The 26,558-nt window shown below is 32.6% G+C and overlaps 1 protein-coding gene across 1 annotated transcript; it reads left to right on the forward strand.

The window, feature by feature from the left end:
- The first annotated feature begins 5,663 nt into the window (after window positions 1-5,663).
- LOC143059670 (tRNA wybutosine-synthesizing protein 5-like) lies at window positions 5,664-23,440 on the forward strand. Its single transcript, XM_076233208.1, has 7 exons — window positions 5,664-5,816; window positions 17,406-17,563; window positions 18,258-18,327; window positions 20,022-20,204; window positions 21,300-21,387; window positions 21,903-22,019; window positions 23,153-23,440. Exons 1-7 carry the CDS (start codon window positions 5,721-5,723, stop codon window positions 23,410-23,412), a joined length of 972 nt encoding a protein of 323 aa, XP_076089323.1. The 5' UTR covers window positions 5,664-5,720; the 3' UTR covers window positions 23,413-23,440.
- Window positions 23,441-26,558: the final 3,118 nt, after the last annotated feature.

Consider the following 26,558-nt stretch of genomic DNA (forward strand, 5'->3'; position numbering starts at 1 on the left):
TTCCTGTTAATTTGGTATTTTCTATATTACGACTGGTCCATTAATTTTCCAACAACCATACTAGACTTAAAATCACCTGTGTATGTGTTTTTTAGTCTTTAGTTTTCTGTCTTTTTTTGTTTGCACTATCTTTTGTATGTTTGTGTTTTCCTTATTTTTTAGCCATAAAGTTGTCAGTTTATTTTCGACTAATGCCTTTGAATGTCACTCTCGTATCTTTCGCCTCTCTTTAAACTGTAAACTAAAACAATAATTAAGTTTCAAATAAAGAGTAATTGAATTAAAATTTAAACGTTCATATCATACAAATAACGTTTACATAGAAGTCTTGATTAACAAACAAAGGCAAGTTTACGGCTTGTGATGAGTTATTAATCCTTCCATGCTAGTACTAAATAGAAGTCTCAGGATAAACGTATTTACGTTTTTTAATGAAGTATAAATAGAATTACGAAGGGGATATTTCAATGGAACTTAAGTGAGCGGAAATGTGAGGAGAAATGTCTCGAGATTTAAAACAAGCAAACAAGTATCCGAGGGATAAAATTGAGTACTCGGCCTTCCGAGCGAGCAACCGAGTACTCCAGTACTCTTTGTCATCATTAGTAAAACTGCTATATTGCAAAATAAATATTAAGTAGCTGCTAATTAACTCCATATGGTGGGAGTGTAGATAAATGCCCTACAAAATTAGAGTAACTATAAGTGAACACAAGAGGGGTCCAGTTTACAGACGTGGCAGGGGTTTTAGGGCCGCAAACTGAGTCGAATTCGAAAATTTAAGTGTCGAAGTTTTCCAAAAGTACCGAAAAGGCATTCTCATGTAAATGCCGATCTGTAATCGAATGAAAGAGGAACCATTTGTTTTCGTCATATTTTATTCGATTGATATATCCTTAGCACATCCATGGTATTTAGGAAGAATACTGATTGATACAGAAAAGTGTGTATTGTTTGATATCTTATATTTGGTCAGATTAAGCAAACATACCAGATACCAGTAACAATCGATTTAATTAAGTTAAATAAAAAAGAATTACACCATCAAACACAACAATCTTCAAAATAAGTTCAGTTAGTCATTTTGCCTTATAGGTCATGGATGTCAACGATTTCATCTTAAAAACGATTGGCGATCACTGATACATAGTTGAATAGTAATACCCAAGTGTACAATATACACTAAAGATATGTTTTACTTGCTATTGTCTGCTTCTTAAAATTTTATAAATTTCAGAAAATTTCAAACGTTTATATTATCCTTTTGTATGGTAAATTGTTGTTTCATTCAACATCTTTTTATTTTGACATAGGACGACGAACCCTGTTATCTTAAAACTTTATGCCATGTACTATTATTTTTATCCATAAAAAAGGAGGTGTTATTTTATAAATCCTTCAAATTTCTGTAGAAGGCCGGAGAACACAGTTATTTTGTAGTGCATTTCTTTTAGACAAAAAAAAATCGCACCTGATCTATCCTACAACTGTGTCCTCGCATCAAAACCAGTACTCAAATGACCATATGGTTGCATATCTAATGCAAAAAAAAAAAAAAAAAAGAAACTGACCTTAGATAAAGTTAGTGTATCTTGTTCATGTTAAAAATAAAAATTCTGTAAAACAAATTATTTTCGCGAGCGTTTAATTTCGGCACTTTCGCCGTTAAAAACATTGCGCGAATATAAATTATCGCTCATGCGTATAATTTGGATCTTGTAATGTTAATAAACAGATAGACGCTACCTCAATACAGTGTGGAAATTTATGAGTTATTCCATTTATAATATTATATTTCTTTAAACACAACGTCATTCTTTGACGGGATCATCAGTGCAACATAAGTAAAAAGTATCAGCATCATATAAACGTGTACTAAGATATAAAAACACTTATTCATTCAAAGTCATTTTACTTATTACTAAAATAATACGAAATGTCCTACATAAAGATACGTGTATGACGGTCATCATAACGTAGTCCCATGTAATAGTATTACTAGGACAAAGCTAGTGAGCAATGACCAAATCAATAACCGCTGTTGAACATTAAGTTTCGAATAGTCTTCTGCGCAAAACAATTGAAGAATTCACATTTCGATTTAGAATTTTGTAAGAATTTCGTTTGATCATCTCATGTGTTACCTATTAGAGATCAAATTATGAAGATAATTTTTATTTTTCTAATAAACAATATCATGTACTACCAAGATATTAGTTTGTGTTGTTAGATCAAGCAATTGTAAATGACATAAATTCTTATCAGTTTAAATGTTATTTTGAAAGTTTACAGTAATAGGAACTTATCAAATAGTATGAGGTATTTTTCATCTTACACGCATGTTATTTAGTGTAATAAAATGCGGTGAACATGCAGAGAATTGAAATGGGAAAGAGAAAGGGATAACGGTGTCGCACGAATTCATATTCGTGTTTTCTTAATATATGTCAACTTTATATAAGAGAGGCAACACATCATAAAGAGACATTTAAACTCATATGTCGAAAATAAACTGAAAACGTCAAGGTTAAATACAAAAAGGACCAACAGTCAACCAACAGTGCACAAAACACAACATAGAAACATAGAAAAAAAAAATGAGCATATAAAAGTATGTAATAGAACTTGAAATGTAGTTGGTTTGATTACGATATATTAATGATATCTAATCGATTCGATCTCGTGATGCCATAGCATAAACTTGTCATTTAAAAACTGTATTGGAAGACAACAATGCATTTGCTTTACAACTCAAGTAACTGCGTTTGTTCAATTGATTATGATTATTTATACAAAAAAAACCCCTAGGCAATTTGTACTAAATAGACTGCTTACATTGATTAGGAATGCAAGGTAATGTAAGGTTAAAATAAATCCTATGAAATAAAAAGCAAACCAACAAAAATACCGAACTCCAAGGAAAATTGGAACGGAAAGTCTTTTACGAATTGGCACAACCAACACATTAAACGAATTAAAATACCTGTCATTTTCCTGTCTCGGTACAGGCATTTCCTTATGTAGAAAATGGTGGATGAAACCTGGTTTTACAACTAGCTAAACCTCCTATTTGTGTCAGTCGAATATTATTCAATTGTATAGACAACAATTTGTGAGCAAAACAAACAGACATAACAGGTACAAATGTCTTAAATAAGTGTGGAGCAGTCAAACTTGAGTGATAATCTTGAGCACTATAAAACAAAAAACTTTTTCATCAGAGAGAAATAAGATTACATGTAGACACTATATAAACAATGTTCCTAAGCAAAAGTGAAAGCCAAGAATGCAAAAATGACAATAACACAATGGCAGGATGTATAAATATCGAGCCACGCCAAATGATATTACCAAAAATGGACCAAACAGTAAAGGTAAAACATATACAAATACAAAAAAATGAACACTATAACACGTAATTCATACAGCAGTACATATCATCTACAGTTCAAGGCCACCATGTATTATTTGTAAAATTTATACGAAATATTTATTGACAATGTCTTGGTATCTTACGATGAGCCTTTTTTTCTTAAAGGGACGACACTTTCTTTGAAATAAACCTTTTCGTCAACAATCTTCTCAGACGAAGGAGGGACAATGGCTTATATTTCAACGTTGATAATACAGCTGAAACACTGTAAACATTGTTTTAACTCGAAAAATTTCTAAATCTTAAACGTACGGTATTGTTTGGTCAGGGACTTTAGAATCGAGTAAAATGGTGTCCACATCGGCTGTGCTGGAGGTACACATATGTCCATGTTTTAATGTATACAAGCTTCTCATCATTGCTGTATTTCTTTGTATTAAGAGATCGAAGATTAAACAGCGTAATATTTTTGTTCAATGGGTCCCAAATGTAACGGTCATTATGGCTTGCCGTCATATATTGAATGTCTTGGACATTTGACGTCACATACATCTCGAGCTGTCACATTTTCTTGCACATGAAATGCATCCTTGATAAACTACTGGCAACAATCAACAGCTGTCACTAACTTAGATAGCTTTCTGTCGCGACACTTTTGACCTGTTTTATAAATAATGGGACGTTTTGTATTTCCTTGTATGAATTAATGGTCAGTATGTTGGTTAAATCGGCATGTTATACATTTTCCCGTTTTAATTATATAACTGCCAAATATTTGGAAGTCATTGGAAAGGACTTGATACTAGAAATACAATCCTTCAATGAGTCAGTCCACCCATTCAGTCTTGCTGGTCGTGATTCAATCGGAACAACTCGGCCTTTCTGGTTGCACGAAGAAATGTACTGCGTAGCGAGAATGGCCGAGTAGTTACGATTGGGTCGTGATTATCGCCAGATCGACATAGCAAACTAATGTTCATATCGACAAAGACTTAGACAAATCAGTGCAGAACCTTTTTTGTCCCTCCTAAAAAAAGTAGCTTATTATATCATGCGTTACACTTCAGATGGTACATATAAGACCCGGATGATCCATACCCTTTTGTTATCTGTAGTCTTACACTCCATTTTCGTGGTTCACATGGTTCAGTGACTGCTTAATAAGTTCAGATATTTTTCATCATTAGTAATAGGATAGCTATATTTGGTACATGGGTTCCTTGCAAAGCTTAAATGTTTGTCAGACATGGTTTACCTGACCTCGGCGTCAAATTTCATGAATCAAATGAATGATCAAAGACTTTGTTCAATTAAGATTCTTGATTAGGTCAATTTCTCAGATACTATCTTTTTACTATATATATACATAGTAGTTCAACTATATGTAGTGATTCTAAAGGTATATCTTTCTATTCTTAAAACAGAAAGTCTGTGTGCGGAAAAGCGTATCAAACTTGCAGACTGTGACCAAGGATTTGTAAAGTATTACCGTACACATGGCCTTGACTCTTCAATTGTCTGCATTGTCATTGAAGTTTTTGAAGATCTGCAAACTGTTAATATATTTTGAGATATTTCATGTCTTCCTTTCAAGCTGGTACAATGATTTAATAGGCGAAGCTGATGTGTAGTTGTAACTAACAGACATACGCTATCGGTACTAGTACATCTTCCGGTGGTCTGCTGATGTTGACTGAACGTAATTTAACCAATTATGAGGCTACCATTTGATATTTAGGGGGGGGAGCTAGGACCGAAAAGAGTGAAAAACAGAAAGGCAGGACCGAAAAGAGTGAAAAATAAAAAGGCAGGACAGGGATTAAAACTAAAAAAAATGCAGGACAGGGATTAAAACTAAAACAAATGCAGGACAACATTTTTCAAAACTGAAAAAGGCAAGATGGGCAACCTGGCAAATAAAAGGCTGTATGACAATTTATGTAAAATAAGTCAGGGTAAACTAAGAAAAAAAGGCAAGACCGAAAAGAGTGAAAATAAAAAGGCAGGACAGGGTTTTAAACTAAAAAAAAATGCAGAACGACATTTTACATCCCCCCCCTAAAAATCAAATGGTAGCTGCCTTAGTTAGAAAATGTATAAATGATGTAAATAGCACAAAATTTTAAACACTTGTTTTTAAAATTCACACTCTTACGGTCTTACCTGTATATAAATTTAATTTTAAGCACCCCACCACACTGTAAATATCTGATTAAGCATTTTAACCTTTATACCAAGATGGAGTGCTCCGATATTTAACGAAGGAAAATACCTGTACAGAAACAGAAATAATGCGTTACATAAAACTGGTTGCATTCCCCTATCCATTTACTTCCCAATACAGAAAATGACTTCGTCGACAAGTTCCTGTCAAAAGAAAATACAAGTTTCTGTCTTAACTAATGTAACACAAAATCAGTTTGTCAACGAGATTTATCCTAAGGTAATGGTATCTGGCTAAGTATTCAGTAAAGTGCTGTTTCAATGGGTGTCCAAGAAAAATGCATTTTTTTCATATTTTAAATTATTTGGAGTTTAAATGCAGGTAGCTAATCAATCCACTGCATAATGAAGAGATAATATAAACAGTCTCATATGAAAAGTTTATTGCTGAATAAAGTATTTCATAAATGAAGTGTTGAATTCCCTGCTTTGTGCATGCTTATTTTGTGACATGGTCGAATGACCCAAAATCAAAATTGTTTTATAAACCTTTTTTTATGAATGGCAACTAGGTAAAAAGGATTTTCAGGTAATACAATAGGGTTGGCAAGGTTTAGGACACTAAAACATGAAAAATCTTCGAAAAATAAGGATTAAAAACAATTTTAAATGGTCATGTTGTCGGACTAACATTTTCTGTCTTCTTCCTAAGAGAAAATGAAATATAAGTTATGTAACAATAGAGGGCAATTAAATGCACAAAATATCTTGAGGCTTCAGCTTATTAACTAAAATGTGATAATTCATCATGAAGATGCAGCAGAAACTTTTATTTTTTTCAGGAATTGTCATTAAAGTTTACTCTTGAAAAATCTGTCCAACCGTTACGGGCGAAAATTTCAATTTTCATTTGCAAGTTGCCAACTCGGTTTAAGTTTTTTTTAATATTTATGACAACATATTTTAAGACAATCGCATTGCGCATTTGGTATTGCTGTCAACTGTTCCTTTTTATTCGAGGTCAACGACATCGAAGGGGTGAACGCTCTTTCTGTCCAACCAAGAGATGGAAGTTACATCCGAATTAATGTTATGTCCAACATCCAAGATATTCTCTACAATGGCTACCACAAGTCACAGAATCAATTTCACTTCCACTTTGACAATAACTTAACCTTAAATACTACCGTATATATGAAAAATAAAGAGGTTTTAAACTGTTGACAGTCATGACAGTGTAAATTTGACATAATTTTGAAAATTAGGACGTAACAAGAGTCCTATAATGTTCTGTTGGACGAACCTTAGGACAAAATCTCTAATGTCGGACGTAACAGCTTTTTAAAAGTAAAAAAAAACTTGTTAACAACTAGCAAGTCCACGTAAATTTAAAAATAGTTCTCAGACCCTTCCTCGTCTCTTCTGAAGAGGTGCCCATTTTTAAATTGCCATTAGGATCAGTAAAATAATGAATTCTGTCCTATGTTTGTCCGACAGGGAATATAATCTGTCCTATGTTTGTCCAACAATAAATGAATTCTGTACGCTGTTCATCCAACAGTTTTTTATGGTTTTATTTTATCCATTTATTTAATAATGAACCATTTTACCTCTTGCTGAGGAACACCAGCTGTAGATATTAGTATAAACAGCAAAGTTTTGATTTTGTTTTTGACTTTGAATGATGCAAATGGAACAAATTCTCATCCAAAAATGTCCCCGTTTGTCCGACATATTTTAAGATTTTTCAAACTTATAAGTTAGTTTTTGAAACATTTAACAAAATGATATACTTTAATTGAAGATCTTATGAACTGTCAGAGAAAAATTAATATATTTATTAACAAAGCCTTCATATAAAAGGAAAATATTCATTTTTCAATGTCCTGTTACGTCCAACATAACCTCTGTCCAACATGCTATTTAGGTCTAATTTTATGTTTTCTGACTAAATAACTATCTTTTTACATGTAAAACCCTAAACTAGAATCATTCTCCTTTCAGAAAATCATGTTATTACGATTGAAACAGCTACTTTTAAAATCATACATTTTGTCACACACTGTCAGCACTATACTGAATACTTAGCCATCTCTCATCAATTAACTTTTTCAAATGGCTAATCATATTTACTGGCCAAGGCTTATGATCCAGTCTTCGGTCCAGGCTTCCCTTTATACCTTTATACCTTTATCTTCGGGTCGTTACATAAGCCAAAGGCTTCTACTGACCCCTCATATTGGATTGTCGTATATATGATTTCTCATCTCATAATATATTTATATATAATATTACACTTATCAAAAAGTACTTACTTAGGTGTGCGCAGCTGAAACACTAACACGTACATCAGTGATCTGGAAGGTTTTTTTCACTATGGGCCCAGGGCCCCTCAAAAATAAATTCAATGGGCCATTTTAAAAAATAATGGGCCATGTTGTCAAATGAGTGGGCCATTTTAATTGACTTCTGTAAAAAAAAATTATCAGTATATTTTGGCAAAGGGGTGTTGATACTTACCTTTATGATTTTAAATAAAATCATGGATATTGTTCCTGTGATTTTATAATTTCAATTTCAATGAATATACAATAACTTCTTCCAACCCCAACAATATTTAAGTCAACCTTTATTTAAAATGTTCAAACTGGTACTGTTGCCTTGTTCATGGTCATGTTTTTTTTTGTACATTAAATTTGGGTCTTCGTCGATACCATACTTATTCTAGACGTTCCGTATCACAGGACAATTCAGGCATTTCCTCTGCACTTCTTGTATTATTATAACTTCATCATGGTGACAAGAATAACAGTATAGAGTACCATTAATTCATAGAACATAACAACAAATCGCTGAAGTCATGTTTACAAAATGTGAAAACGAGCCAAAGACCAAAAAATGACAAGAACAGTTGGGCGTCTTTTATGGAGACAAAAACTATATTCCTTAAAAGTCTTGGGGTTCTTCAATCGAAATAATAGCAAGCTAAACTAAATGAGATTATTATTAGAGTTAAATCTCGTCTGTACTAGCCACATTTCACAAATTTAAAGTTGTTTATAAACAAATATATCATGAATGATGGTTAATTACGTTTTTCGGGTTATCAGTTAGACCGCAAGTTTCTTTTATTACAATAGGAAAACACCGAGACGTTAAATCGCATGGTTCTATTATGATAGGGAAACACCCGAGACGTCCCAAAAATATATAGGTGCTCCTATTATTGGAGGAACATTACACAGTTGTGTACACATGCATGGCGGCACGGAACACGATCGGAAATTCATTTGACAATATCTAAACATTTCGAAACGAAGTGAAAAAATCGTGCGCCACGTGGGCGCTTACATTTGTCACTGTATGCGCCATTTCTTGTCAATATGCGCTATAGGCGCAGGGCGCACGTCCTTCCCGATCACTGGTACATGTGAATTTATATGGGTTCCAATTTTCTCCATTTAATGTAGACTTAAAATTGTTCACAGTCTTTGCCGTCGCTGTTAAATCCGACAGGTTATTCCACTGATCCACTACTCTAATTGAAAAAGTATTTAGTCTATGTGTGGTCTTACACTGTTTTTTAAAAAGTTTTAATGAGTGACCTCTAGTATAATTAGATGGTGCTAAAGTAAATAGGCTCATCCAGTCGATGTCATCTATACCATGCAAAGCTTTGTAGACTTGTATCATATCATTCCTATCCCTACGATATTCCAAGGTTGGCAAACCCAATGAACGTAGCCTGTTTTCATAATTATATTTCTAAGATTTTCGTGAGATATAATAATGCATTGACCTTCAATTCTAATCAAATAACAGCTCTTTAAAGTACACCCCTGAATAAAAAATGTTACAATCCAGGTAATACCTTACTGCGCATGCCCATAGGTAACATCGTATACCTCGGGCTACAATAGATTGACTTTCAATTTAGCTCTCTTTGAGTAAAGACGTTTTTTTCCAAATTATTTAAAGGTTAGTGGGTTTATTATTTTAGTTAGCATGGCTAACGCCCAACTCAATGACATTCCGTTAGGGATGGCTACACCGTCTCGAGAGAGCGGTGCACTTGATTCGGAAGACCATAGGGTCATTGATGAAAATGTAAGTTTTACCGCAGTGGCGGTAGAAACTGATAAGGTAGTCGAGTCTTTGGGCTCTTCTCACAAGGCGAGGAGAAATATCTCTTCTCGTCAAGATGATGAAATGTCGTTAGTCGACGGGACAGAAGAAGATGTCAGACAGAGCTGGTCTGACCTAGATACCAAAAACCCTAAACGGAAACGGGACGACTCCATACCTAGCAGAAAAGGTAAGATTAAACACAGGAAAGTTGTTAATCATTCTAGCAGTTCCTCTGAAAATACTAGTAGCAGTGAATCATCTTCTAGTAACTCTGAATCAGAGAGTTCAGAAGACAATGAAGCGTTTGACCCAGAACCTTCTTTGTCTAAAGATAAAAAAGAAAAAGTACCATCTCATGTAACCAAATATATAGAGAAGTATGCTCTAAAGGGTATAAGTAAAAAGACGAGACAAGATATGTCTTTGAATTGGCCTATTCCTTCGTCTAAAGGATTAAAGGCTCTTGAAACAGATAGATTTTTTAAGAAAAATTATTTTCAAGGTAGAAAATGGAATGCTAGATTAGAGAGAAGTAAAATTAACACACAGCTACGCATTCTAGATGTTATGGGTCCTCTGTCCCGTTTATGGTCTGAAGCACATAGGATTAAGAAAGATAATCAAGGTATGGACCCTTCTGATGTAATTCAGTTAACACAGAGGGCTATTGTGCTAGCAGGTAATGCTCACTATGTTTATAACACTGACAGGAGAAAAGCAATGTTAGTTAAAACAATTCCAGATAGTCTAGATTTTTTAAATGAGAAGAAAGGCAAGAAAACTTTGGCAAAATCTAAGGGTCAACTTTTTGGTAATAAGTTTCTAAAGTCTTTGGCTAAAGAAAACAAGGATAACAAAGAACTTAGAGAAATGTTGTTGTTTTCTAACAAGAAAAAACATGCTGGTAAACCTCATTTTAATAGAAAAAATGATCAGTTTTTTCAGCAGGGGCCCACAAACAACCTGCAGTCTGTGGGCGGCAGACAAGCTCTCCATCCACAAGTTTCAGGGAAGAGACCTTGGCAGGGAAACCAGTCACAGAACAGACAGGGGAACAGTTATGGTCAGCGCCAGAATCAGCGCCAGAACCAGACCCAGAACCAAATCCAGACTCAACCTCAGAACAACCAAGTGTTCAAGAAACCTGCAAACCGATAGAACGGGTAGGTCAAGAGAAAACTTTCAATCATATACAAAACTATTTCCAATTACCAATGAATTGCATAATCAATCAAAATTCTATTCCTGTAGGGGGAAGAGTAAGTCTTTTCCTACAGAATTGGAACTCAATTACAAAAGATCCTTGGGTTCTCCAGTGTGTAAAAGGAATAAAATTAGATTTCTTAGCAACACCTTTCCAAAATCAAATACCAAATCAAGCCTTTTTCAATCAAGAGAATCAGGATTTGATAAACAAAGAAATAACAGGACTTTTGAACAAGAAGGCCATAACACAGTCTTTCCTAACAAAGGATTCGTTCATAAGCAACATTTTTCTGGTACCAAAGAAGGGAGGGGGTCAAAGACCTGTTATAAATCTAAAAGGCCTAAATGTTTTTTTACGTTACGAACTTTTCAAAATGGAGGGAATTCATTTGTTAAAAGATCTTCTTTTGAAGAACGATTGGATGGTAAAAATAGACCTAACCGATGCATATTTGACATTGCAAATAGCAAAAGAACACAGAAAATACCTCAGATTTTTTTGGCAGGGAAAAATAATGGAATTCAGGTCCCTCCCGTTTGGGATTGCAGTAGCCCCAAGAATATTCACAAAACTGATGAAGGTTCCCATGACTTTATTGAGACATTTAGGTGTACGTCTGATAGTTTACCTAGACGATATTCTAATAATGAATCAGTCAAATCAGAAAATTTTGTCAGATCTCTCAACAGTTTTGTCAATATTAAGGGGCTTAGGTTTTCTGATCAATACAAACAAGTCAGTGATGGAACCTTCACAAACAATGGAGTTTCTGGGTTATACAGTAAACTCAAAGTTGTTGACTTTGTCTCTCCCGAAAGAGAAGGTAGAGAAAATAAAGAACAGTTCAAAATTAATGCTAGAACACAAGAAAGTGTCAGCAAGAGATTTAGCTCAGTTGATAGGTCAGTTAACAGCAACCAATCAAGCTGTCCTTCCAGGTCCTCTGCATTATCGCAGTTTACAAATATTGAAAACAAAAGCCCTGCATTTGGGAGGCCATTACGATCACCAAATCCAGTTAAACGAGGAAGTTCAGAACGAGTTGCATTGGTGGGTAAGCAAGCTGGGGTCTTGGAACGGGAAAGCGTTACTAAGACCAGAACCCCATTTAACCATTCAGTCGGATGCAAGTCTGTCGGGATGGGGAGCAACATGTCAACAGATAAGTATAGGTGGGCTTTGGATAGACGAGGAAAAATCCCTCCATATAAATCAACTCGAACTAAAAGCAGCAATGTTCGCAGTACAATCTTATGCCAAAAATCTACAAAACAAGCATATTCTTATACAAATGGACAACACAACAGCAATTGTATATGTAAACAAAATGGGGGGAACGGTGTCAAAAAGACTAAATTCCCTAACAAATCAGTTTTGGGATTGGTGTCTTCAAAGGCAATTAACAATCACTGCGGACTATATCCCAGGAAAAAGCAATGTTATAGCAGACTGGGAAAGCAGGCATTATGCGGATTTCAGCAATTGGCGGTTAAGTCCGATACTTTTCAAAAGTCTCATGAAACGCATAGGTCCTTGCAATGTAGATCTGTTTGCAGACAGGTCAAATACTCACCTGAATCAATATTTCAGCTGGAAGCCAGATCCCCAAGCGAAAGCGGTAGATGCCCTTCTCCAATCCTGGAGAGAGATAAAGGGTTATGCTTTTCCCCCGTTCTGTCTAATAAGTACGTGTCTGGCGAAAGTTCGGGAGGAAAACAGTCAGATAATTCTGATAACTCCAGTTTGGCAATCCCAGGCTTGGTACCCTCTGTTACTTCAAATGTCAGTAGATTATCCAGTGTTACTTCCCATGAGTCACAACACTGTATTGTCTCCAATGAAAGAGCCACACCCACTGATTCTGAACAAAACATTAAAACTAGCAGGGTGGACGGTCTCCGGAGATCATTTAACTCAATTGGAATTTCAGAGGAAACTAAAGAATTACTCCTTGGGTCTTGGAAATCGGGAACAAGATCTTCTTACGACAGTGCCTGGAATAAGTGGTCTAGCTGGTGTAGCTCACGGGAAATTGATCCCTTTTCAGCACCTTTGGCCGCTATCTTAGATTTTTTGACTTGGATGTATAAAGAGGGGTATCAATACAGAACTTTAAATGTTCACCGTTCGGCCATATCTTCAGTCCTGCCATATATCGATGGTGTCCCAATTGGTCAATTACCTATAGTAAAACAATTAATGAAAGGTGTTCTACAAAATAACCCACCTTTACCAAAATACCAATTTTCATGGGATTTGAATAGTGTTCTTAAATATTTATCCGCTTTACCAATAAACAAAAAACTTGATTTTTCAGTTTTAGGTAAAAAATTATCAATTTTATTGGCTTTGGCAGCGCCAAAAAGGATATCTGAAATTGCAAGGTTAGACAGAAGATTCATGTCCAGAAACAAAAGTAGTATAATTTTTCATTTACCGGGTCTGTCTAAAACACAAAAAGATTGCAATAACAGATCAGTGAAATACTGCAAATTTTCAAAGAAAAAATTATGTGTTATTTCTTGTATACATGAATATGAATTGAGAACGGAACATTTAAGGCCTGTTAGTAAACATGAACCTGATCCTTTATTAAGGTCAACTAAGAAACCTTTTAAAGGTCTATCTTCGCAGACAGTTGGAAATTGGATTAAATGGGTTGTGAAGGAGGCAGGAATCGACATCTCATTGTTTCAAGCACATTCTTGTCGCATGGTCTCAACTAGCAAGGCAGCGATGAGTGGCATCAGTATGGATGATATTATGTCCATGGCAGATTGGTCCAACACTAGAACGTTTAATAAATTTTATTTTAGGACTAATGAAAAAGCGGGTTTTGCAGATAAAGTTTTAGAAATGGTAAGCTTGCTTTAAACGTGCATTATTATATCTCACGAAAATCTTAGAAATATAATTTCAGATTTTATGAGGGCGCAAATAGCCCGAAATGAAATATTGATTATATGATAAGATTAGAGTGAGATATAATAATGCATTTCCCACCCATCCCACCCAAATGCATTATTATAGAGAAATTAAATACATTGCAAATAGATGTGGTATGATAACAATAAGACGACTCTTGATGTAAGTATTTCTAAACAGTATTCAATAAAATATGAAATATTACACAGAATGTTTATTCTCGAATGCTAACTTGAAATATACATCTATATCATTAAATTTTTCAGAAAGGATAGAGTTGGATGGACTTGAATATGACTGGTATTCCAAACAATAATTGCAGTTTTGTAGCAGTGTGGCGGAATATGATATAGAACATTCGTATGCAGTTTTTTCGTGGACTATAAAGAAATTACTGACTTTAACGTGTATACTCTGTGAAATATTTTGATGTACATTTGATAATACAAATGATTATTTCCTGTAGTTATCATACCCGTAGCCAGGGGGGGTTCGGGGGGTTCGGACGAACCCCCCCTTGAAATCAAGTAAGCACTGTTAAAGTCAACGTTTTGTTCAAATTGTGACTGTTAAAGTCGAGTTCATGAGTCCAACGAACCCCCCCTTGGAAATTCCTGGCTACGGGCCTGGTTATTTTTTTTTTTTTTTTAAGTAACCGCCTTATATCTATTCAGTCCAAACAGTTCAGTATTCAGATGTTTGGTCAGATATTGGATTTTGCTTTTTGCTTAGTGAACTGATAATTAGTATTTTGGGTGTCAATTTGTTTATTCATTATCCAGATGCATAGAAATATGTCTATGGTGAACTATATCCATTGTTTACTGAATCGGTTACTTTCGTATCAGATCTTTTGAACAAGAACATGATATTTCATTGGTTCAGATATTGGTTTTGTTGTTTTATATCAAACATAATTGTTTGAGGTTTACGGTTTGGCTTCATTGAAAGTCAATCTATTGTAGCCCGAGGTATACGATGTTACCTATGGGCATGCACAGTAAGGTATTACCTGGATTGTAACATTTTTTATTCAGGGGTGTACTTTAAAGAGCTGTTATTTGATTAGAATAGAAGGTCAATGCATTATTATATCTCACTCTAATCTTATCATATAATCAATATTTCATTTCGGGCGCTTTGCGCCCTCATAAAATCTGAAATTAAGATGACAAATATTTTTAACCAGTTTTGTGGCCCTTCTTTGTACAGATTCCAGTTGCAGATGTCTTTTTTAAGATACTGTGACCAGACACATGTCGCATATTCTAGCAGCGGATGTACTATTGATTTATAAATAGTAAGAAACATATCTTGATCCATGTAATCAAAAGAATGATGAATAAGAGACAACACTCTCTGTGCTTTGTTATAAATATCACTTATATATTTTTCAAATTTCAAATTAGACTCGAAAGTTACTCCCAGATCCTTTTCTTCATTCTTCATTCCCCTTTGACTCTGTCCTGTCGAGAGCCGAGAGGTGACTGAATAGTAAACTTTGGCAATATATGATATGATATGGTTATCCTTGATGTCTGGTAAATACCCTTTTGCTGAGGAACATAACTGGTCATAGTTCCAAATAGTAAGACCAACCAGTTTAAAAACTCTATTTTGTGTGCACTGCAGTTGACAATGGTTGGTAAATAGCGTCACTACAAGCTGCAAACTCATATAGCACATTATCACACGGATCAACATCAAATTCTCTGTACCCATTACAACATGGCTTTGGCTCTAAATGATCTTGTGAAACCCTACTTATTGTATTTGTAGGCAACAGCATTAACCCCATGAATGCAGGTAAACAAACAAACAGACATACTTATTACGAATTTCTTTATAGCATTTGACATGTGTTTGACAAGGTCAGCCACAGTCTCCTCATTTATAAACTTGAAAACTAGGAATCATATGAAATGTCAATAGGATGATAGATGCATGAGTCCTGTCACATCAGAAACAGATGTCATACCACCAATTAAAAACTCTATCTGTTCAACCATATTTAGCGATTTTCACAGCTTTCTAAATATTTTATCTTAAAGGGGCTCGTGGGTCTGAATCCTTTTTTTTTAAATATAGGATTTCGCTATTTTTTTCTATAAGAAAACTTTATCCTATACTTAACAGACAAATTAAATAAAAATATGGGGTCACTGATCATTTAAGCTCACAATCTGCCTTTAAAAAAGGCTTTAAAAAAAGCATGCATTTTTGTTGAGGTACTTTTTTTTCTGTTGTACTATTAGGAGAAAAAAAGGTAAATTCAAAATAAAAAAAGAACTAAATTTAAAAAATTGCTTAAATTTTACAATAATTAAGTTTAAGTTCAGTTCATTTGAAAAAAATAATAAAAAAATATATGTCACCGAGTTAAAAAAATTATTTCAATTTTTATGCAAAAAAATGGCATTTTTTCACCAAAGGCAGATAATTTGGAGCTTTTCAATGATATAAAAATTTAAAAAGTCATCTGGGACCAAAACAAATTAATTTTTTTGGTTGATTTTTGTACAGTATCATCAAGTAACAACTAACATGACATAGTGTAAAAAATAAAATTTGTAATGAAAAAAAAACCGAAATAATGTCATTAAATGTTTCTATTTTTGCTGATTTTTTTTAACCCTCGAGCCTCCTTTAAGTCCTTAAGTTTAACTTTATAGAAACCAGTATATCTTGAATTGTACAGGTATCACCTTTCTTAGGCTTTCAAAATACCAATTTTCAACATACCTTTTAAATCTTAAAAGAAAGAAGAGGTCTTCCGAATAGAGGTACCACTAAAAATCACCCTGGTTTTCTGGAAATCTTAAAATGTTAAATTAGTATATTATTGAGCGCATTAATCGTCAATGTTGGATGCAAACTGATCATGCTGATAGACAAGTAAATTTTGATTCAAAATGGTCTTAATTTATTTCTCTTTCACCAAAAGTTTCATTTCTGCAAATTTGTTAGTAAGTTTGAGAAAATAATGCATATGACATCAAATGCACTATTTTTTGTCTGAGTAGGCCTACTTTCACATACATTCCAAATTGGAGGGCGTACAATGTAATAAGGGGTCTAACACCTACAAGCAGTAGTAGTTGATGGAGAGAACTCGTCACTTATCACATATAATATTAACCAACAAAGATTGAAACTACAAAAATATCTAAATAAAAAGGTACATTTGTACACAGGAAACCAAATGGAATATGCCACCCAGATATATAAGTGCAATGTACTTTCCTTCAGTGGAAAAAACAATACCATTGCAACATCTTGCATGGTACTTGGTGTTATCCTAAACAACAACATTTAGTAAAAAGTAATGCATGAACATAATTAATCACAACATAGATTTTATATATTTAGGACAAAAGGATCGTGTGAGTACCAAATAATATTTGTACTACAAGAACTCGCACCAAGTAATGACTTCTTAGAACATAGACATTCAATGACCTAAAAATTGTGAATTTTGCTTAAGCCTATCAAAAGACTTCCTAAGAAAATGAATCATATTAATATAATTAACATACAGGTTAAGAAAAGTCAACTCTGTTTTAAATATAAATATGATATCTATTTATATGCATTGTATATAATTTGCAGAGACTGCCAGTAATTATACGGGGACAAGACATCGGACCATGTATTGATTGTTGGAAGTCCATGGAATATCTAGGGAAGAAGGGAGGAAGTAAAGAAGTCAAAATACATGTATCACCAACTCCACAGATGGATTTCATCAATAAAAACTTTTTGTACAGGTAGATATATAGATTAATGAGATAGTTGTATTGTATGTTAAGTTAAAATAAGTTTTATGTAGTCCGAGCTTTAAATAGAATACAGTGATCTCCATTATAATATATTGCAAAATTAACAGATATTCAATTTAAGACATTATTTATTGTAAGAATAATATTTATTGAAAACTCACCAAAACAATCCTTTCATCTTTGTAATTTTTTATAATGACCAGTAGGACATTATCAATATGATTCCAGCATCTTATGTAAACATAAGACAATTGTGGGCATTATGTCATTTAAAAAACAAAGAAGACAAATATGATTTCTGATGAGTGTTGTTTATTATGGATGAAAAAACTACTCAATGGTAACTGCTCCTCGGGGCGTCTTGATTGACAAATAAAAATTGTTGTTGTTGTTGTTGGTAACCCCCCCCCCCCAAAAAAAAAAAAATATGTGTTCTTTAGAATATTTAAAAATTTACCTTTTTTACCATTAAATCTGAAATAATACAAAAGATGTTACCTGAGTAATGTTATGAAATGTATAATCCATATTTTGTTTACATAAAATAGATGAAAATATCCTTTTACAGACATAATGGCAAGTTTCCCTTAAGTAAAATCTGAAAATGTAAAGTCCTCTAAAGTAATTGAAAGCCAAAAGTAATTCAGGGTCTTGTGAAAGAGTTATTTGTTATGTATTTCAGATCTTTGCCATTCAATGAATTAGTAAAGAGAGCAGGAGCAGATAAACAAACAGAATACTTTATATCAGAAGTAAGGTATTTATGTATACAAGGAGATGTATTATACTTTCTCTTGTATTGAAGCTACATTTTTATTAACCTGAATAATTCAGAAGTCATACTCCACTGATCTACAAGTACTTTTTTAATGCTTGAATGCATAGACAATGAAAAATCTTCTATTTTAAAATGATTCAGAATTTGTTTGTGATTTACCTATTTAGATAAAATTGAGTTGATTGCTGATTGGTTACCTCTTCTACTGAACAACAATCAAAATAGAGGATTCATGAAGAGTTTAAATCATGTTAGTAATTCATGACACTTTTTGGTGTTAAACGAGCATTTAGATTATAATGTTACTGCAAAAGCCGTTGCATCTTCAGCAAATAGGGCTTTAGGGTTGGTAATAGCCAAGTGTAAACTTTTAGGTGGTGTTTGTTTCGATGTATTTGTAAAATTATATGAAAGTTTGGTTTGTCCTATAATAGAATATGGAGCAGGTATATGGGGTGTAAAATCATATTCTTGTATTAACTCCATTCATAATAGGGCTTATAGATTTTTTCTCGGTGTAGGAAAATATGCACCAAATGCTGCAGTTACTGGAGACTTAGGTATAACACCTATTTTTGATAAGCAGTGGAAAAGTATTATTCGTTTGTGGTGTAGATTAAATAACATGAGCTCAAACCGGTTAAATGCAAAAGTTCACAAGTGGGCTGATAGTATGAGTATTAAGCATAAGTGTGTTAAAAACTGGAATTTTTTAGTAAAGAAAACCTTCTGTGAACTAAATTTAAGTCATTTATCGTGTCTTGAAAATATGGACACTAACTATGTTATAAAAAATGTTATGTCAAAATTACATAGAAAACATGTCGATAATTGGCATGCTGTTTTGCATTCTGATAAATCTATATCGGGTAGAGGTGGCAATAAGCTACGAACTTACAGACTGTTTAAGGAAAATTTTGAACCAGAGGAATACTGCAAAATAGCTTTACCCTTCAGTCACAGAAGTGCTTTCGCCAAATTTAGATGTGGTGTTGCTCCCCTTAAAATTGAAACAGGGAGATATGAAAATATTGTTTTAGAAAATAGAGTGTGCCATATATGTGACGTTTTTATTGAAGATGAAGTGCATGTTTTATTAAGATGTCCTCTTTATGACGATTTTAGAAATCATTTATATCATGTTGCTGAAACTTTTAATGATAATTTTAATACTTTAGATGATAATCAAAAGTTAGTGTTTTTATTCTCAGATGTAAATATGATTCGTGTGTTTGCCAAAACCTGTCATTTAATTTTAATAAGACGTAGAAATTTTATATATTGTACATAGTATTTTATTTCATATTATGTATTATTATTATCTATGCATTTTAATAGTCTCTTATAATTCTGTATAGAATGGCTCTCATTTTATTTAGTATTATTTTACAATGTTACTATTGTATAAAGATTGATTGTACTTGTTGAGAGATGAGACTTTAATAAAACATTGAATTGCATCATATAGTTTTTCCAACATGTTTCAAATAAACTCATTAATAAAATGATATTTTGAAAATTAATATCACAATTGACGTTAGAACAATTTCCTTTATTGTATTTTTATGTGTATTCTTCACAAACTCATCTAAACTGTTTTGATATCATGTTAAAATTGCAACTCTTACACACAATATATGATAGGACACATGTATATATTTATTTCAGACAGAGAAGTATTATCTGAGAGCTGTTGGAGATAATCCAAGGACAGATATAGCAGATATAAATAAACAATTTCCAGAATTAGCAGAAGACATCAGTATTCCACCATTCTTCAGTCCAGATCGCTTTTTCTCAAGTGTTTTTAGAATATCATCAAATGGTATACAGTTGTGGACTCATTATGATGTAAATACTCACATAATTGGTATTCTCCTTAAAATATACTGTGGATTAATTATTTATTTTCATGGGTACCAATTTTCGTGGATTGAGTGAAACTAACATTATCATGGATATTTGATTTCTTGTTTTTGGCAATGTCTGTTTACAAAGCAATCGAAATTTGTTATTTTTTGAACATTTATATTCTTGGTTCAGCTGTTCCAATGAAAACCACCAAAATAAGTATCCAACTGGTACAAAAAATGTAGTAATGGATTCACGGTACCGTTTTGTTAATATATATATGTAACACTCACAAAAGTGTTTTTACGTTTTCATGACTCAAACTAAAATAACTAACAGGTTCCAAAATGTTTAGTTTTTGACATCAGTACATATTTAGTCTATATTTTCTGAATTGATTAATTTTACAAATTATGTCCCATAACAAAATCAGAGAAGTTTCCAAATTTATCAAGAACTTCTAAGAAATAAGATCAAATGTTTTTTGTTGTTCATTTTTAGGGATAAAATTGAGAATAATCAGTTGTTTTTGTGTATTTGGTGCATTCAGTCCATTTTCACCTGTGTCTTACATTTGTATGAATATCTAGCATTCAAAATTTATTGAAAATGTTACTTAAGAAAATGAACAACAAAATGTAGAATAATTTATCTATATATAGAAAGAAATATTTAAAGAGTACAGAATTATGCCTTTATGGGTTGTGTAGATGAGTATTAATTTTATATCACTGAAGTTGCTTACCCTTCTCTAAACATTAGTTTCAAATAACTTTCATTTGGATAATTTCAAATACTGTTGATTTCGTTTGTTAACATGAGTTATACTCTTGTCTGTAATCCCTTCAAAATTTGTATACACAAACAGTGAGGAATAAGTTGAGCATTTATTAGCTTCTGTTATTGTTTACTTATTATGTAAAATGTATAGAAAGCAGTCATATTTTTTATATAACTTCAAATTTGAGAGAAGGAAGTCATACTAGTAAGTTACTCAAAAGCTCAGCTAGCCTCTGTTTTAATAATGACTTAAAAGCTGTAACTCTGTTTGGAATGATGTGTATAAAGATGAGTGTATTCTGTTATATTTTACAGGTTATGGATAATATTTTAATTCAAGTGACAGGATCAAAAAGAGTTGTGCTATTCAGTCCACAAGATGCTAATTATATGTACTTAAATGGTGAGCTGAATTATGTCGAACACAAATATTTATGTTATTGTTCTGTCTTAGTATTTATCAATAGAAAACTATTATTGGTCAGATTGATATTTGTTTTCAAAGCGACTTTCCCATTTGTCATCACAATACAGTTTTATAGAATGCAGAATTACTTCATAAAACCAATAACCATGTTCCCATATTATTTTACACCTTTTCCTCTTTCTTTAAGGTTTCTCATAGATAAACACATTCATATACTTGACTGTAAAAGGAGAGGTTCAAGATTAAATAAAAAATAGTTATTTTTACTCGTGGTAGGCTAATGAAATTTGATATGCAGTTGTAGTAGCATTCCCATATCTCATTACAATGGAAATGTACCTTCAGTCATTGTTCATTGATTTTAAATAATTGCATAACTTTCTTATTAAAGTATTGTTGTTTTAAAATTTCAACATGCACTTTGAAAATAGGAAATAGACAAGACATACCTCTGTGAGAACAGTTTATTATTTTTGTTTTGTATTTTGCAGGAGACAAGTCCGAGGTGTTAGATATTGATAACCCTGACTTAGAGAAATATCCAAACTTTATCAATGCTACTCGTTATGAAGGAGTTTTACAAGCTGGGGATATTTTATTCATTCCAGGTAAGAATGTAGATTAAAATGAATAAAGATGTCTGTAATTTAACTGCCTACTTATACAGAACTTATTATTCAATTTTATAAAAATGAAATTAAATATTTCTGGGGTGTAAAAAGCTTTTTGGATGTTTTATATAAATTTTGTGCTATTAATGATCATTTCAATTACTCTACAACTTGTAGCTTTTCAACTCTCTTCACTTTACTTTCACTCAATTTTATTAAAGACGAGGTTAATTATTTAATCAAATGGTCAAGGGATGTAATCATTAAAGGGGCACTAGCTATGAGATATATAAAAAATATATTTTATTTTTGCTCAATCATTAATAAAATGCAAATAGTGAAATAATAATTCGCTTTTAGTGCTCACTATGGTTCAATTATGTCAAAATAAGATATAAAACATTGATTATGAATTATTCACTTGCAAGTAAATAATTCGACCTCGTTGAATCCATATTCATGTGAACTTCAATTTAACCCCTCAGTTTGAGATGTATAACACATGAATTGTATGTGTAAAGTTATTTAAAGGAAAAGAATGTCAACATTGAAAGTGAAACAAAGGTAAACCATTTGATTGACTGATTCGATACACAAAAATAATTCTTATACAGGTTTAAACGATGATAAAAATTTATTTTTCATCTATAATATGAAATTGAATAGACCTAGAATAATCCAACAGCACGAGTTTGCTTAATCTATTTATATCTATATTTATGTTTACATGGCTTATATGGTCATCAGATGACTTTAGAGGTAAACTCGATAATTAATTAGATGGCGTGAACATGAATTTGACAGCTAGTGCCCCTTTAACAATATTAATTTGTCAAATCATATGTCAGGTACATTGACTTGTGACTATTTATTGTGGACACAATGGTTAGACAAAATTTACTATCAAGAAACTTATAATAAGTTTTAAGTTGCTTCTAAGTCTGTCTGTAAAAACAAAATATGGAACTGTTGTTCACTCCAAACAATATCTTACAAATCATAGATGAATAAAATTAGCTAAAAATATACTGGTTACCTAGAATTGGATCCCATGCCGATACCTATTGTACCAGCTTTGACAACAGGAAAGTACTTGTTAGTATAATTTTAGTTTATTTGTTATCTTTCAGCACTATGGTTCCACAATGTGATAGCCTTAGAATTTGGTATAGCAGTGAATGTGTTCTGGAAACATTTAGATGACAATTTGTATGATAACAAAGATACATATGGTAACAAAGATTTAACGCCTGCTAGTAGAGCTATGCAGATCATGGACAGAGCTATGAAAGCACTAGAGGAACTACCAGACAGTTATAAAGATTTCTATGCTAGGAGGCTTATTACAAGGATAGAAAGGAAATGTTTACAAAAGTCATTTCCACCATAGCTATTTAATTAAAATGTTTTACACATAACTGACTTTGTTTTGACTGATTGTTATGGAGATAATAAACATTCCTTTACCCAAATCAATTTCTGTTTAACCAAAATTTTCAATTGCATGCTTTGTTTTTAGTGCAAAATTTTTGTACAGTAGTTCTTAGATTGACAAAACTTTTCAGAATCATTATATTGACCTTGACCTTTAAATTCTGAATTTACAGTATGAAATCATCAGACTTTGTTCCTGTGTCAGCATATTTCTTTCAGATTGGACTGTTATTAGCCATGTGCCTATTTAACACAGTTGCATTGATTATAAAAAATGAATGGCTGAAAAAAAAAATCAAAAAAAATCCATTGCCTCAATTATGAATTTTACTACATCAACTTAAATCTATTTACAGGGGGTATTGGTCCCAATATGGGAACAGCTATAGTTTAAAAAGAAAAATGTCTAGTAAAACATGCATTAACATGTTTCGCCAAACATCATTCTGATATGTGCCTGTTCTAAGTCAGGAGCTTGTAATTCAGAGATTGTCGTATGTTACCGTAAGTCACATCAGTTTTTGACGAGCCATTGACTTTTGTCGAAAAAGCGTCCAGACATTCCGTTATCATTGGTGGGGTAGGCGGCGATGTCCGAAAAAATTCACTCTGTGGTTAAAGTTTTTGAAATTTGATAACTTTCTTAAACTATCCTGGATTTGTACTAAACTTGCACAGAAGCTTGTTTATAATTGAAAGCTAGTATATAGAAGGAATTTTTGTTAAAATTTTGTACCTCTTTTTCTGTATTTTACTTATAAATGGACTTACTTTTTCTTCCCTTAAAAATTACAGTCTGCAGTTCAAGTTTTAAAACATTTATTAGATTCAAAAACCATCCTGGATTATTTTATCGAACTTTGACAGAAGCTTCTTACAATAAAAAATTACTATGAAGAGGAATATTTTTATCAATTTATTTCCTCATTTTGTTGTGCCTGGGATTAACAGCAAAAAAATGCGAGCCAATGGGTGTGCGGAACTCTTACAAACTTTTAGTTAAGTATTGAAATCTGGATGTTTGCTTTCTCGTTTGAATTGTTTTACATGTCAGGGACTTATATAGCTTGGATACAGGACGGGTGTTGATCATTGTTGAAATCAGAACAGTGACCTATAGTTGTGAACTTTCTACATCATTTGGTCTCTGATGGAGAGTTATTTCCTTGGGAATCATACCATATGGCACAATCAAGAAAACACCTTAGGAGTTCGTGGCATCAGAGAAGATTTTTGTAGAAATTTTAAGAGATAGTGAGAGAAATTACTGATAGTTATCATTTTTAATACATTAAGATCTTAGAAGAAGTCAACGTTGCTGAAATCTTCAATTGACCTTTTATTGTCATTTAAAGATGATTTTACTTTTTTTTTAGATAGTATAGAAGATAAAAAGCAAAATCACAAAACTACCGAACAATGAGGAAAATTCCAAACGGGAAAACCTAATCAAACGACAAAATCAAAAGCTTAAACACATTAATCGAATGGATAGCATCCGTCGTATTCCTGACTTGAAACAGGCATATTATGTAGAAAATGGTGGATTAAACCTAAATTTATAGCTAGCAAACATCCCACTGTTTGACAGTCACATACAATTTCATTATATTGACAACGATGAACAAAACATAATAGGTTAAAATGTCAAAATAGGGGAACAACAGTCAACATAGTGTTATAATCTCAATTACAATAAAAGAAGAGAGACGGTGGATAGTAAAATTGTTCATAACAATTAGATCTACAAATATGCCATTACAGGTGAAATTACCCTTTTCGGAATTATTGCCCCTGAATATAAATGATTTTTGTCCTTTTTGCATTATGGTCGAACAATTTTATCCCTAGAAGAAAGAGAGAACCTCTAAATTGTTAAAATATCACTAGATACCAATAGATAAGTCGATGAATGATGAATGTAGTACCGTCAAGTGACCCTTTGTTGTATAGCAGTTACTACGATAAAAAAGCAATTTTTAAGATTTGAGTTTTTCAAAAACTATATGGTAATTTGGTACAGAAAATATAAACGTCAAAATAAATCAACAATACAAGATCTAAAAAAAAAAAATATTTCTGAAACATTGGATGAATCTTAAATATCCAGTGTTTTGTGTTGAACTCGAAAACGATAATCAATAGGTGAAAAAATGATTTGCAATACAAGATACATATTTGAAAAGTGAATGATTCAAACTCTTATGAGCCTCTTATTTTGAACCAGATTTTTGTGACAAAAATGTCGGTTATTGATTTTGGGATGTACGGCGGTCGGGCGGGCGGACGCCAAATGGTGTCTGTGCATTTACTTATAAACCGTTCAACCAAATCTAAAATTTTAATAAGTTGTTACTGATGACAAGATGATGATCAAGTTCAATAATGGCGATTTTCACTTTTTCGGTTCACAAATGGTGCAGGAGTTATAGTTCTTGAAAGATTGAAAAATGGTGTTTCCAGTCATGTTGCATTAACTAATGAAACATTCAACCAAAGCTTTTCAAATTTTAATATGTTGTTACTGATGACAAAATGGAGGTCAAATTTGATATTGACGATCTTCACTTTCACTGTTCAGCAGTTATGGTTCCTGTGATATTGAAAAATGCCAGGAAACAAATAAATGGAATTTCTATCTCTTATTCTGAAGCTTTTTATCCAAGGCTTTTGGAATGATCTCATTTTTCCATTATTTGTGCTGAACATTCTTCATTGATTCGAGAAATAATTTTACAAACAAAATGTATTTTACATCAATCCAAACTTTGATCTGTAGCTATGGGCTAAGAATTTGTCTGCAAACAGGGAGATTCATATTCTGTAAATTTTTCTAAGGTTTTGATGACATTTGATAATAACTTTACGTCGGAAAGAAAAATGTTTTCAATATATTTACCAGTGGAATGTCGGAATAAACAAATTAAGAAATAATTGATGCCAGCTATACTTTATTGCAGTTTTAACATGGGTAGGCATTATATTCGTGATTATTTTTGCCAGAGCGATAGCGAGGGCTAAAATAACACGAATATAATGCCTACCCATGTTAAAACTAAAATAAAGTATAGCTGGCATCAATTATTTCGATTCTGATTAGGA

This window comes from Mytilus galloprovincialis, chromosome 14, assembly GCF_965363235.1.
Source record: "Mytilus galloprovincialis chromosome 14, xbMytGall1.hap1.1, whole genome shotgun sequence".
Lineage (NCBI taxonomy): Eukaryota > Metazoa > Mollusca > Bivalvia > Mytilida > Mytilidae > Mytilus > Mytilus galloprovincialis.